Source organism: Cucurbita maxima, unplaced genomic scaffold (genome assembly GCF_002738345.1).
Source record: "Cucurbita maxima cultivar Rimu unplaced genomic scaffold, Cmax_1.0 Cma_Scf00017, whole genome shotgun sequence".
Lineage (NCBI taxonomy): Eukaryota > Viridiplantae > Streptophyta > Magnoliopsida > Cucurbitales > Cucurbitaceae > Cucurbita > Cucurbita maxima.
The window spans coordinates 1,502,382-1,517,434 of NW_019272033.1; the positions used below are offsets into that span (position 1 = coordinate 1,502,382).

A 15,053-nucleotide genomic window follows, 5' to 3' on the forward strand; every position below is an offset into this window, starting at 1 on the left:
CCTTCCAAACATGGTTCGGGTCGGGTCATTTCCGTTTCACCGTCTTACCATTTTGATAAAAATAAATTATTGGTTCAAGTTATTTATTTACATTTTTTTAATAAAAATAAATTATTCATTTATTTATTTCCAAATATAATCCAGTTTGAAAATTTACTTTTAAGAGAATAAATAATTGAAAAACTAAGAGTTCTTTGCACTCTATCTTTAAATAGATAAATTGATTGTCATTATGATTATAGTAATAAATATTTATTCGTTATTTTATTTATTTTTTAAAAGAGTGATGTTATTATTAGAAAACCAAATAATTATTATCTTATAAAATTAAATTGGTTTTTTTTTTTTTTTTTTTTTTGAGTTTGGATTATTAAATTAAAATTTTATTTTTTTAAGAAATTGAATAATTTAAACATTGGGAATATTGAAATGGGGGAATATATTGCTGTGTAGAACATGTTGCGCGTGATCTGGCTAGATAAATTTGGTAAGTTAATAAATATGTTAATAAATAATAAGTCATTTTTGGGTTTATGTCGTTTTTTTAAATAAAGTAAATAAAAAATATTGTGGATGTACTTCTAAATATTTCTACATTTTTTTAGACTTAATTTAATGATATGAGTTGTGAATTTTTTTTTATCTCAAACTATCGTTAACTAATCAGTTGTCCGAGTTATTTATTCAAATTTTTATTGTAAATATTTCATAAAACATCTATTTATTTATTTTTAAATATTTAATTAAAATTTTATTCTCTCAATAAAATTTGAAAAATCATCTTTTAAATAATTAAAAATAATTTTTAAAAATTGTGACGAGAATAAATAATAAAAAATAATTATAAAAATATATAATACATAATTGGGTGTAAACAAAAAATAATACTACTAATAAATAATGAATTAACTCAGTATGGTTCATCGACACCTCTAACATTCATGACAGTCATTTCTTCTCGAATTAAAATTAAGAAAACTTTATTTAAAATTAAAAATGATGTGGATAAAATTTTTATGTAAAAATATAAAAATAATGTAAATTGTTCAGAGGATGTTAACTAAGAACACAAACAATACTTACTTAGGTTTAAATAAAAAATTATTCATAAACATTGCTTAGCGATTAAGACACCACACTTAAAAGATGGGAGGTTCGAATCCCTATACAGTAAACAGGGGAGGCACTCACAGTTTATATAACGGTTCATTTAAAAAGGCAATTTAAAAAGTGAAAGTGATTTTGGCTCCACGTTCTGGGGAAACAGCATGAGCCAATGCACAACATGGGGCACCTTATGAACGGGTGGCACGAGGGTTTTCAGTCATATGCTTTACTAATTGAACTATCTCAACCATTTCGGACACGACCTATTGCCTAGGGTCGATATTTACCCTTGTTTCCAGAGTTTCATGTCTTCTGACTTAGTCCCTACCCACTCCATCTGATCCAAGTACGAAAAAACTTGTACATAAGTAATTAAATGTAGTCTTATTTTCTCGATTTCTTCGGTTGGAACGAGACTAGAAGGTAGGTCGGACCGAGGAAAAGAACAAGTCGACTCCATTATTGAGAGGCAAACATACTGTCTTTTACCGACACACCACTGCTTCGTTAACTTTAGTCACTTAATCAGCCCTGCAAAGTAATTAGCATAAGCACTGTTACTCAACCCACAGGTCTGTCAGTAGCATTGCCAGTGTTCCTGGTTCCTGGTTCCTGGTTTGGATAGAATACACCAAGGGTACTGGAAAATGTACCGCAAGATGGCCCCCCTATTAGAGCAATCACAGTGTAAGCCATATGAACTGTACAATGGCTACTTTGTTTCATTCAAGCCTTGAGATCAATGAAGGGAAATGGAGTTTGTTTGCTCTTCACTGTCATCGTTCATCGCTAACTTCGCTGACAAAAGATCAGCACGTCAAGATGCTTGGCAGTTCGATATGATGAGGATCTTAACCACAACGTCATGAGTAACTCCACCTGAACTGTACAATGACTACTTTGGCTTGAGATCAATGAAGGGAAATGGAGTTTGTTTGCTCTTCACCGTCATCGTTCATCGCTAACTTCACTGACAAAAGATCTGCACGTCAAGATGCTCGGCAGTTCGATAAGGTGAGGATCTTAACCACGACGTCACAAGTAACTCCACCACTTTGCATCATACAAATGAAAGTTACTGTATTTAATTATGAACTGTACAATGACTACTTTGTTTCATTCAAGCCTTGAGATCAATGAAGGAAAATGTAGTTTGTTCGCTCTTCACCGTTCATCGCTAACTTCACTGACAAAACATCTGCACATCAAGATGCTCAGCAGTTCGATAAGGCGAGGATCTTAACCATGACATCACAAGTAACTCCAACCACTTTGCATCATACAAATGAAAGTTATTGCATTCAACTATGGGTCAAGTTAGGCTGCACCTCAAACTCCTTGAATCACAATCTCAGCTGCATCCTCGTTATGGCGCCGGGCTACACACTTCGGCCAGGATTAGACTCGTGCCACAGTTTCAATTATCATCTCATCAGCTGCATAAATCCATTTATAACATAAACAGCTCAGTTCATCCCCAAAACACCTTCTGAATTGGTTACTCGTTTAGATGCTCGCGTTATTGGAACTTTTGCACCATCTGCTTCAAACATCAGAGAAAAAAGTTACAATGATAAATCAGAATTGGTTTTTGTGTCTGCAACTGTCCTCCATAATATAGTTCTGAAACCAGTGAAACAGTAGTACAAGAAACGATCCCGAGGATGTTATATAAACCTCGAACGTTTGCAATATTGCATCATGTGTAAAGAAGAAAGTTTATGACAATAGACTAATGCTATTAAGGCTTTGATATTCAGCTGTGAACGAATATTGGAATCATGAGAATGTTATGCACAGTGAAAAGACAACAACAGATTAAGAAATAAAGCATAAGCATGGCCACATACCTCTAAGGAGAAGCACATTACCCATCAGAAATGTCCACAAACAGAATGCCGAATTATACTTGGTCACGCCAATCTGTAACAACTCAAGTTCATTACTAGCAGATATTGTCCTCAATCGACCTTTTCATTCGGGCTTCCCCTCATGTCTGCTAGGGAGAGGTTTCTACACCATTTTAAAGAATGTTTCGTTCCTCTCTCCAATCGACGTAGGATCTCACAGATCTCCTATGATTGTGAGCCAAAATGGCAACATTAGTGCTGTAACCTCGAACAATTTATTTTGTTAAACAGCTACTCATGCCATCATTGACAACCGCCTTTGATAAAATTTAAATGCCATTTCAGGCTCTCCTATTCTATGGTACTTTTCAAAAATAATTTTAAATGGGACAATATCCATTGGCAACCCAGATCTATGTAACTTCATAAATAGATCTTCTGCCTCCTTCATGTCACCACATATACAGTGACCTCTTATTAGTTCTGTGTAGGTTATCTTATCTGGTTCGTACCCCTCCTCAGCATTTCATCATATAATTGAAGGGCAAAATGAATTTATCCACACTTAAGGCACCACTTATCAATAAATTATAAGTAACAACATCTGGAAAATGACCTAACAAAAGCATATCCTTTTTCAGAGAATAAGCATTGAATATGTTCCCTCCTTTAACTTGTGCGTGAATCAACGCATTGTAAGTAAATACATTTGGTAGCACGCCGGTGGCCAACATCTGATCCCTGATGGAGATTGCATTGCTCAGATCTCCATACCTTCCATAATAATCGATTATCAGGTTCCAGATATGAGGCTCAGGCACCATCGATTTCTCTAACATTGAATGAAGAAACTCATTCGCTTTGATAGCATCTCCATGAATGCATAGACCTTGAATAATCATTTTGTATGAAATATGATCTGGAGAAACACCCATTCGTGACATGACATCATGTATATCGTAAACCTCATCAAATTGGCCCTCTTTACAAAGATCACTGATTAGAGTGTTGTATGTAAAGATATCGGGAATAAAACCCCTCTTGATCATATCAACAACACAGCCAAATGCAATTTTCTTATCTTGATTCAAACAAAGCCCGTGAATAAGGACGTAGTATGCAACGACATCAATATCTGTCTTCTTTTCAACCATCTCAGACCATAAAGCAATAGCCTGAACCATATCTCCACCTTTAAAATAACCATCCATTAATATAGTTGATGTGATTGCATCATCTGTTGTTTTAATATCATCATCAAGGATATCTTCAAAAAGCTTCCAAGCATCCTCCAGGATACCTCTCTTGCACAATACATGTAAAAAGTATGTTAATAGATAATTCTACTTGGCTTAATACCACTATTAGCCATGGTATAAAATAGGTCGAGAGCTTTATCCATATTCCTATGAAGGCAGAAACCCTTAATAATAATGTTGTATGTGGCACAACTGGGAGAAGGACCACTTTCTAACATTTCCCTAAAAAGAGAATCTGCTATCTCCATATCACAGTTTATACACATTCCATTAAGAAGATAATTGTGTGCGAGTAAATCAACAACAAACCCTTGTCTTATCAACTTTCTCCGAAGCAAAAGAGCTGCTCCTAACTTTCCTTTTAAACACAAATCCCTAACCATGGCAGTGTAGTCAGGTTGCTGAACGGCCTCCCAAAGACATTTCAGAAGACCTGACTTCGCTAAACATATGCTTTCCCTGCAAAAATTTAGGCATTTAACAGATTTTTACAAGATGATACTTTGTAAACATTTAAGGCATATAAGGTCATTAGATATATTTAATAGCATAAAAACAATTGGGAGATGAAAAGAAGAATAAAAGATGACATCAGCCGTCCAATTTTTTAATTTTCTTATCCTCATCACAACTAGGTATAATAGTACGTCAACAAGTGTAGTTATTGCACTCGATGAATATTCAACTCTAAAGAAGCAAATAAGGGGCTATTGCAGGAAAAGTACATCAACTTAATTTGAGTGAATATAAAGATGGATGTGAATGGACTCATTGATGTCTTAATGAAGAAACGCGAAGGGATATGCGCAAGTTTTTGGAGTTGACTATTCAGAAACATTTGCACCTGTTGCTAGGCTTGATACAGTAAGATTGTTGCTTGCTATTGCTGCTCAAAAGAGTTGGAAAGTATTCCAGTTAGATGTTAAATTTGCGTTCTTAAATGGAGTCTTGCAAGAAGAAATTTTTATCGAGCAACCTGAAGGTTTTGTGAGCAAAGGCAATGAAGATAAAGTCTACTTGATGAGAAAGGCTTTATACGGTCTTAAACAGGCTCCGCGAGCATGGTACAGTAAAATTGATGATCATTTAGTTGGTCTTGGGTTTCAGAAAAGTCAATCTGAACTCACACTGTATGTCAAGCATGAAGGTACAAATACTTTAGTCATTTCTCTTTATGTAGATAACTTATTAATTACATGAAGCAATCCTAAGAAAATTAACAAGTTCAAACTGGAAATGAAAAAGAACTTCGAAATGACAAACCTTGGTCTGATGTCATATTTCCTTGGCATTGAGATCAAGCAAACCCAAGATGAAGTGTTCATTTGTCAAAGAAAGTATGCAAAGGAGATACTTAAAAATTGTCAGATGGAGGATTGCAAAGCAATGAATACTCCTTTGAATCAAAAGGAGAAGCTGGTCAAAGATGATGGTTCTGCCAAAGTTATTGAAGCTGAGTTCCGGAGCTTGGTAGGGTGCCTGATGTACTTAACAACAACCAGACCTGATATCGTAAATACTGTAAGTATTCTCTCAAGATTTATGCATTGTCCCAATGAGTCTGCAAAGAGAGTTATCAGATACATCAAAGGGACCTGGAATTATGGAGTGAAGTTCTTAAAGCACAAGGAAATAAAGCTAATTGGTTTCTCTGACAGTGATTGGGGTGGCTCAATCGATGACATGAAGAGTACATCTGGTTACTGTTTTTGTCTCGGATCAGGCATGTTCTCTTGGTGCTCAAGAAAGCAAGAAACTGTAGCTCAATCCACTGCTGAGGCAGAATTGATAGCTGTAACAGCCGCAGTTAATCAAGCTCTCTGGTTAAGGAAAATTCTCGTGGATCTAAACTAGGAGCAAAAACACAGCACTGAGATACTAGTTGATAACCAAGCTGCTATTGCAATCTCCAATAATCTAGTTTTTCATGGAAAAACTAAGCATTTCAACATCAAGTTATTCTTTGTTCGAGAAGTTCAAAAGAGTGGTGATGTGACTCTTTGCTTTGCAAATCTGAAGATCAAATTGCAGATATCCTTACCAAACCTCTGCCACTTAGCAAGTTTGAAAATTTCAGAAAAAAACTTGGAGTTTACCGCATCTAAACCAAGAGGAGTGTTAAAGATTAGTGTTTGTTTAGATTGTTGTACTTGGTTAAATCTTCGGATAGTTAGGAGTCGATTTGTTTTTTATTTCATTTACTCTTGATTTGATTAGATTTTGTTTTGATTTAATTTGTTTACGGGTTTGTTACCAGATTTCCTGATTTCTAGGTAGATTTTCTAGATATCTCTTTGTATTCTCTCTCTATATATAGAGTATTCTTGCTCTTCAAAATTCAATCGATCTTATCAATCATTCAATCAATCCCTCTTTTACTAACAGTTTTGTCCGATCATCCTTTCAAGGAAGCTAAAGCTTTGTTGTGAAAATCTACCATCAGGGATTTTCTTTGGAATCATTGGAAATAATGAAACCAAAGAGTTTATTGGATAAAGAGCTTCCTTTTGACAAGTTCTTTGATTCCATTGTTTATCATGCTATCTCTTAGTGTAACTACAAATATCTTTTCTTCTTATAGTTATGCTACTCTATTAACAAATTGCAAACTTTTTAGAATCACCCTTGATTATCTCTCCTTTTGTAATTTCTTACCCCCAATGAAATTGTTTCTTATAAAAGGAAATAATAAGATTTACCAAGTAAGATATTATTCATTAAATAAGCAGGATGGCTTTCGTCTATGCTAGTCCACATTGATGAAGAGATCATCATGTATTGAGATTTCGAACTATAAGAGTGAAAGCAAATATAATTAAAGAAAAGCAAAAATCACCTCATGGCCTTCAAACGATCCAAACTACTGTTGAACACAACTCTCTGTGGGAAACACTCGCACTCTTTATTAAGACCAATCAAGAAGAGAATACAAGACACTGTGTAGAATACTTTTTGGATTTCTTGGATGAATAACCTAGGTAGGGTGGAGGTGTATTTATACTACGCAATCTAGACCTAACAAATCTAAATCTAAATCTAACCAATCTGAATCTTTTTCCTAAATTATATAGATCTCCTCCTAAAATCAGATATTTTTCCTAAAATCTAAATAAATATACAATGGGCTCGTACAATTATTGGGCTTGACTCTATTGGGCTAGTGATAATATTTCAACACTCGCACTGGTCCTCATTCGCTGCACCATGTTGAGCTGACAGCGAAAACTCTCATGTTTGCCAATATTCAGCCCTTTTGTAAACAAGTCTGTCACTTGGTCATCTGTCTTGATCTGCTGCATCTCGATTTCTTCCTTTAGGACCTTCTCTCTAATGAAATGGTAGTGCACCTCCACATGCTTTGTTCTAACATAAAACACCGAATTTTCTGCTAGGCGAATCGCAGATTGATTGTTGCAATGAAGTGGTATTGGATACTCAATTTTCTGGTGCCAATCTTCCATCAAACGTTTTAACCATGTATTTTCCTAAGTTGCTCCAGCAGCTGCTCTATACTCTTCTTCTTTAGTTGACAATAATATTGTTGGTTGTCTTTTGTTACACCAAAAAATTATTCTCAAATCGAGCTTGAACGCATACCCAGTGATTGATCTTCGGGTATCGTGGTCTCCTGCATAGTCGACATACTATATCCAGCTAGCTTCCAGTCTTCGTTCTTTTGTATAAACGATCGTAATTGATTGTACCTTTGACATATCTCAAGGTCCGTCGAGCCACATCCAAATGAGGCTTCTTCGGATTTTGCATATATTGATCAATGACTCCAACTTCATTTTCGAATTTCTTCGATTGGTCCATGTAGAGCTCTCTGTTTAACTCTCCATGCAAGAAAGCATTATTCATATCCATCTGCCATAATTTACAATCTTTATTTACCGTAAATACTAGAGGAACTTGTACGATAATGATCTTTGCCACTAGACTAAACGTTTCATCATAGTCTAGTCCATATTCTTGAGAGAACCCTGAATCTATAATCTGAGCTTTGTATCTCACGATTGATCCATTTGGTGTACACATTATTTCGTAAGCTCACTCATAAGATATGAGTTTGGTATCTCTTGGTCTTGGCACTAATTCCCAAGTTTGATTTTGTTCCAGGGCTATAGTTTCTTCCTCCATCGCTTTCTGCCAAGCTGAGTTTTGTGATGCTTCTTCCTATGTCTCCGGCTCATTAACTTCGTCTTCTACTGCGTTGGCATACTCTGGATTTGCCTTTAGGATTATTTTTGAATGTCTAAGTTGTTGAGGTGTCATTTCATTTTCACTAGGCTTGCTTGATTGAGTCACTCCTTGCTCACCAACACTAGTGTCACTTGAATCTTCAGGCACATCAGCACTTAAGCAAATGTGTACAATTTGCTCCCCCGTCTTTTATGGAAGAATCTCTCCTTTGTGTTCTGTAAAAGAATTTCTTCTGTTTGCTCCTTTGTGTTCTGTAAAAGAATTTCTTCAGTTAGCTCAAGGCCTCGTAATTCTTCCTTCTCTGAGGGCCACCCCTCTTCCATTACACCGCTTTGATCGTCAATCATGTGGTTAAGCATCTTGAATCAATGATTCAGTCATCCTCGTAATCAATATGCTCTTCCATCATTGCCATGAGTACTAACTCGTCTTCTACAATTGAACATAGTACCTCTACATCCCATTCATCCTCTATCTTCTTTTTGGATATTGCCACATTGCTTTCAACCGACTTTTTCCTAGACCAACAATCTCTAGACATGTGGCCATTTTTCCAGCAATTATAACAAATACCTCCAAATCTCTTTTCTTGGAAACTCTTGTTGTCGTTCTTTTAAGCTCTCTCAGGTTGTGCAGTTCCTTGGTAGCTTCTTCTTTTGTCACCATTGTATCCACGTTTGATAGACGACCTATTATTGCTCCGACTTTCACTTGTGTAGAGTGCTTCTTCTTCACCCTTCAATGTGATGTCTCCCATTTGTTTAGCCATGGCTTCTTGGCTGGCTAACAAATTTTCGAACTCTACAAGTGATGGTTGAGTAGGCCATCCTTGTACAGCAGTAATGAAGCTTCGATATTCCGGTCGCAATCCGTGGATTATAATTCTCTTCATTCGAGATTCTACAATGGCGGACTCGGGTCTAGTTCAGTAATCTCCCGACAAATCAACTTGACCTTGTGGAAGTACTGAGCAATCGTCATGTCACGTTGTGAAATTGACAACTCATTCTCCAGAAGTTGTAGGCTTGTATCGTTCTTCTTTGAGAACAACATCACGAATGTGTCTCATGCTTCTTTCGGTGTCTTGTCATCCCAAATATGTTCTAACGTCTCTTCTCCGATTGTCGTCTTCAAGGCAAACATTGCTTTGCCTGCTTTGATTTTCCATTTGTGCATGGCGCCGTAAGAATCCTCCTCTGGCGGCATAGTTTCACACCCGCCAACGATCTCCCAAAGATCTTGTCCTTGTAAATAGGACATCATGCATGTTGCCCACGTGTTTAGTTGTTGTTGTTGAGTTTCTTGATTCCTCCAACGATTTGGAAATCACCCATCGTGTTGGTCATACTTCAGTAATACCAAACAAGCTCTTTTGACACAAACTTGCAGAGTCACAAACTACTTACGACACAAAAAAAAACTCACTCACTACTAATCTCAAGAAATCATTTCTGATGTGGAAGATCAGACAGATCTGCACATCCACAAAGCATACTAAGAATTCCAAGAGATCAGATAACCTACGCTAATCAAGCTCTGATACCAATTGTTGAACACAACTCTCTGTGGGAAACACTCGCACTCTTTATTAAAACCAATCGAGAAGAGAATACAAGACACTGTGTAGAATACTTTTTGGATTTCTTGGATGAATAACCTACTTAGGGTGGAGGTGTATTTATACTAGAACCTACGCAATCCAGACCTAAATCTTTTTAAGATATCTTTCCTAAAATCTCTACTAAAATAAATATAAATGAGTTGTACAATTATTGGGATTGACTCTATTGTACCTGATGATATTTCAACGACAAGCCCTGACCAGGGCATCCAACACATTTAAAACAGCCTGCGGATCACCTTGCCCTCAAAATTACGCTTTTCTGAAAAACAATCCGAGAATCTCAACTCGCAATGGTCACCGTCAGTTGTCATCAAACTTTTAATAGCAGGCTGTAATGAATCCTCATCCTCGTTGGGCCTTCGCATGTAATGTATATAATCAGAAAGCAAAAAGAAATTCATTAAAATTCTTTCAATTTCTTAATGTTAACAAACAAAAGGTCAATTAATTACTGGAAAGTCGATGAAGTGTCGCACTCATTTCAGACGGAGCAAACCAAAGGATCGAAATATGTAGTCGTTTTACCTCGCTACTGCATCAATGTTAGATAGGCCGTTAAAGACGGCGAACATCCGAGAAATATCGCGCTTGAAAAAGTTAAGGGCTCCGTTCAGGAATCCAAGCACAGAAATGTGAGACGGAGGCGATTCAATTGCAAACTGAACCACCAAAATGAACATGTGAACACCATATACGAAAAATTCTGAGCAAATAAATGTATGATAAAGAAATGGTAGAGGATAACTCACCGCCGCGAACATCATCGGGATAGCCGAATATTCTACTCTGGATTTCACTTCGTAATTCGAAATCAAATAACAATCTAGGCAATATAGAAGGCCCAAAGTTTCGACGAAGCCGGTGAAATCAACAGCCGCGGCGAGTTTCTTATACCTGGCTGTGCTCCGCCGTCCCTCCAAGTAGCCTGCTGTCTCCTCCTTTCTTCGATTCGTTTTTCGCTTCACATTTTTTGAATTTTCGCATTTATTATACGGCATGACATTAATTTTTTTTTTAAACGAAATATTGAGGCTCGTTTTCACGAAAATATAGCTACTTTTAAATAATGCAACTTAAAAATATAAATAATTATAAAATTATTAGATTTTATAAATCTAGCTAAAAATTAATTTTAATAAAATCCTTAAATTGGTATGGGACAAAAATAACATTTTTACCCGGCCACAAGAAAATAAAATAAAAAATTAAATATTTATCTTAGAGATAAAAAAAATATTGGTAATTTACATCTCATTTTATTTAATTTTTTGTCTCTGAATATATAATTATTTACACGTTTAATGACTTTAAAATGATAAATATATAGAGATCGAATATCAATAATTTTATGGGACATGAGATTTTATTGTTAATGAAAAAAGCAAAAAATAAAATAAATTGATATAAAAGATGTAACGTTTATATTCAAATATGACTTTCACGTACATCTATCACATGAACATAAATATATTTGTATATCCTACAATCAACATAATGCAATGAGTGAGATCTATCACTATTTATACAACACATGTTCAGCTGTCTCTCTATTAGAGTGGCTAAATTGTTGCAAATTTAAGAGTATTATGGACAGGAGTCATTAGGAACAAAAATTAGCATAGAGACATGAAAAGAGCATTATTAATCATAATTTAACTAAGTAGCTTCAAACCCGTCTTTGGAAGACAAATAATGAACCTCTGGAGCCCTTTCCGAGACGAATTTTGTCATCAATGTATGTAATTTGGAGTTGTACCTCGCTTTCGCCACCATATCGAAACTCTAATCCGCCGACTTTTAGTTCAGGTGGCTCGAACACAACTTTGATCCATTTATCATCCAGAGCCTTCAATTTACCTGACATTTTTTTGTTCGTTTGTAAGAAACACGATTTCATTGAGCGAAATGAAAAAGAATATATCATGGCGAGAATGTTTGCTTAATCCCCAGCACCTAAAGGGTGAGAAAGTTATCTATTTATAATCAAATAAATTACAAGGATATAGAAATAACAATAAATGGAAAGATACCCAGGGTAAGAAGATATTTGCCTTATGATAAAATATCAACAAATATCTAGATATTTGCATTCTAATAAAATATCAAATATGATATTTATGGTAAATTCATAGAACCCACAAAAAGTGCCTACAACTGACTACGAGATTGGACTCCAATTTAAAAGAATTCATGAGATTCTCCACCATCATCGAACGTCAAGTAAATTGAAGGCACTAGATGAAACATAACTAACCAAATCAATTCTAAGAGTCAGGGATGGCGTCTTGAATTCTTAAAACTTGGTCCATGAGTACATGATGCTTTAGAATCATGGTGCAAAAAATCCCATATGCTTTAATCAGAGCCCATGTAGTTAAATTGTGGATGTGATTAATATCATTCCAAAATTTTCATGCTATTTCAATTCAACCGTTGTAATAGCCAAAGTCCACCGCTAATAGATATCGTTCGCTATTGTCCGTTATGTATCGTCGTCAGCCTCACGATTTTAAAACGCATCTACCAGAGAGAGGTTCCCACGACCTTATAAGGAATGTTTCGTTCCCCTCTCTCTAATAGACACGTTTTAAAACTGTGTCTGTGAGATCCCACGTTAATTGGAAAGGGGAATGAAACATTTCTTATAAGAGTATGAAAACCTCTCCCTACTAAACATGTTTTAAAACCACGTTTCTGAGATTCTACATTGGTTTGAGAGGGGAATGGAACATTCCTTATAAGAGTGTGGAAACCTTTCCATAGTACACACGTTTTAAAACCGTGTTTGTGAGATCCCATATTGGTTAGAGAGGGAAACGAAACATTCCTTATAACGGAATGGAAGCCTCCCCTAGTAGACGCGTTTTAAAATCGTGAGGCTAGTAGTGATACATAACAGGCTAAAGCGAACAATATTTATGAGCGGTGGGCTTGGGCTGTTACAAAAGTAGTTTCCAAAACATTCCAACTCGCCTACAATTTACAAAGATGACTTTTGAGAAGTAACAAGTTAATCTAAGGTCTGAATGTTTCTTGAGGTACAAAGTTAGGAGCGACTAATTCTTATGAAAAAAATCGCAGCAAGTCAACCAAAATCCAGAGGCTATGTCAGCTATGTTACTGTGACCTTGGTTTGGTTTTCCAGCCATTGATTTAATTTTCTGATATGTTCACGAATAGAGGTCTCAAATTTTATTGTTTACAGAGGAATTTTAAAAGTTTTACCTGTCAAAGAGACCTGTCCATCTAGGAAACCAAGAGCAGAAAAGGACACCTTGTTTCTGATAGTATCAGGAGCTTCCACAACCTGAATCATTTCCTTTGTCTTGAAAAAAATGCGACCCACTGCACTTCTGTATCCACCCCCAGGCGATGTTGGCACAGAGCAATAAACAACATCCCAATCTGAGATAGCATTTAATCATGTTAGCCAAACTAAAGCTGAAAATGAGCAACAACTGGGTTGTATTCTCTTTTGGGTTCTAGCATGCTTTTAAATTCCGATACATTTCAACTCAATTCAGATATTTGCTATCCCGTCAAATAAAACGATGTTAAATCATAAATTTAGTTCTAGAACTTTGAAGTTTAGTCTATTTGGTCTCGTAACTTCTATGACCCTAAATTTTCAATTTTGAGTCTAGTAGATTCTTGAAAAATTCAAAACTTGTAAAAAGTAATTGATCTTAAATCTCTGGAACTGAATTTGTAATTTTCAAGTTCAAGATCAAATAGACAAAAACTATAAAGTTTAGAGAATAAATTTGTAATGGAACCAAGATGGTTTAAGAACCTGCCTAAAGCTTACTTCAAAAATTCAAGACAAAAATGGTTGGATTTCTCATGATTTCGTAGATCTTCAGATTAAACTAGTCATGTTTTAGTTTCTAAATTAGGCTTGAAGTACTATATGGGTAAAACAATTATTTTCATTTCCTTTTCAACAAACACCCAAACAAGATGAAGAATTCAAATCATTTTTGGCATTTCAAAAAAGCAGATTTGAAATCATTTCTTATACTTTCTTGTTTCCAAACAGAGGCGAAAATAAAGATCAAACATGGGTTCATATGCAAGATGAGTAGATTGTATATTCAAGCATATCCAACAAGAAACAGTAGAACTGTTTGAAATATTACCTCCAAATATGAGAGGACATTTAACAGGCTCGTTTACACAATATTTTTGCAATTCTTGAGCCACTTCAGCAACCTCTTTATGTTTTCCTTCAGTTAGTAAAACTCCTCTGTCACTTCCTGTAACCTGCTTCAAAGAGTAAAATCGCCATTCCGCAATGAAAATTATGAAATCCGAGCAAAAGTTAATGGCACCGAGTGTACAATTACAGTTAAAGCATTGTGGACCAAGATCATTCTGAGATCTGAAGAGGCTCGAGTGAAAATCATGTAAACTCCCTTTACCAGCCGAATGATCTTCATCGAGAGAGAATTTCTGTAAATTTCCAAGTCCAGTACCACTCACTAACGTAGGCCTCTATTTGCACACATTTTCTACTAGAATTTCCAATTTTCGATTCTAGATCGACTATTTTTCACCCTAGAACCAGTTCCAATATGCAAAACAAACTAAACCAAGCAAGTTTCAAAACATTACCTTCGAGAGGATGGACGCAACGAGATCATCAGGACCCGTTCGAACTTGAGGATCCGAGATCGAAACCGACGCCTGAATTACGAATGGCTTGCGCCGATGGAAACGAGATGAGATTGAAGTGGATTGACATAAAATTGACGATGTTGAGCTTGAAGCAAGAAACTTCGATTTTGACGGCTCAATGCGTCCCCTGGATACTACTTTTGCGAGCAAAGGTGCAACTGAGGTAGCTGAGACAGCCATGGAAATCCTACAGGTTCAGAAGACGAACGCTAGCATTTGGCTCACCGCTACAATGTACGTGGGGAGAATCGGATGTCGGCCCCACGAGGCGATGAATTGCCGGGTTATCTTCATGCCAAGTGAGCTAGGTTGATTGCAGCCTTATCTTTCAGA

At 36.0% G+C, this 15,053-nt stretch overlaps 1 protein-coding gene and 1 pseudogene across 1 annotated transcript; both read right to left on the reverse strand.

The window, feature by feature from the left end:
• Positions 1-3,132: 3,132 nt before the first annotated feature.
• On the reverse strand, positions 3,133-11,031 carry LOC111492327 (annotated as a pseudogene).
• Positions 11,032-11,635: 604 nt separating this feature from the next.
• Positions 11,636-15,037, reverse strand: LOC111492369 (probable plastid-lipid-associated protein 8, chloroplastic). Its single transcript, XM_023141691.1, has 4 exons — positions 14,658-15,037; positions 14,183-14,306; positions 13,269-13,448; positions 11,636-11,900 (listed from the first exon to the last, which is right to left on the reverse strand). The coding sequence occupies exons 1-4, from the start codon at positions 14,898-14,900 to the stop codon at positions 11,710-11,712; spliced, it is 738 nt and encodes a 245-aa protein (XP_022997459.1). The 5' UTR covers positions 14,901-15,037; the 3' UTR covers positions 11,636-11,709.
• Positions 15,038-15,053: the final 16 nt, after the last annotated feature.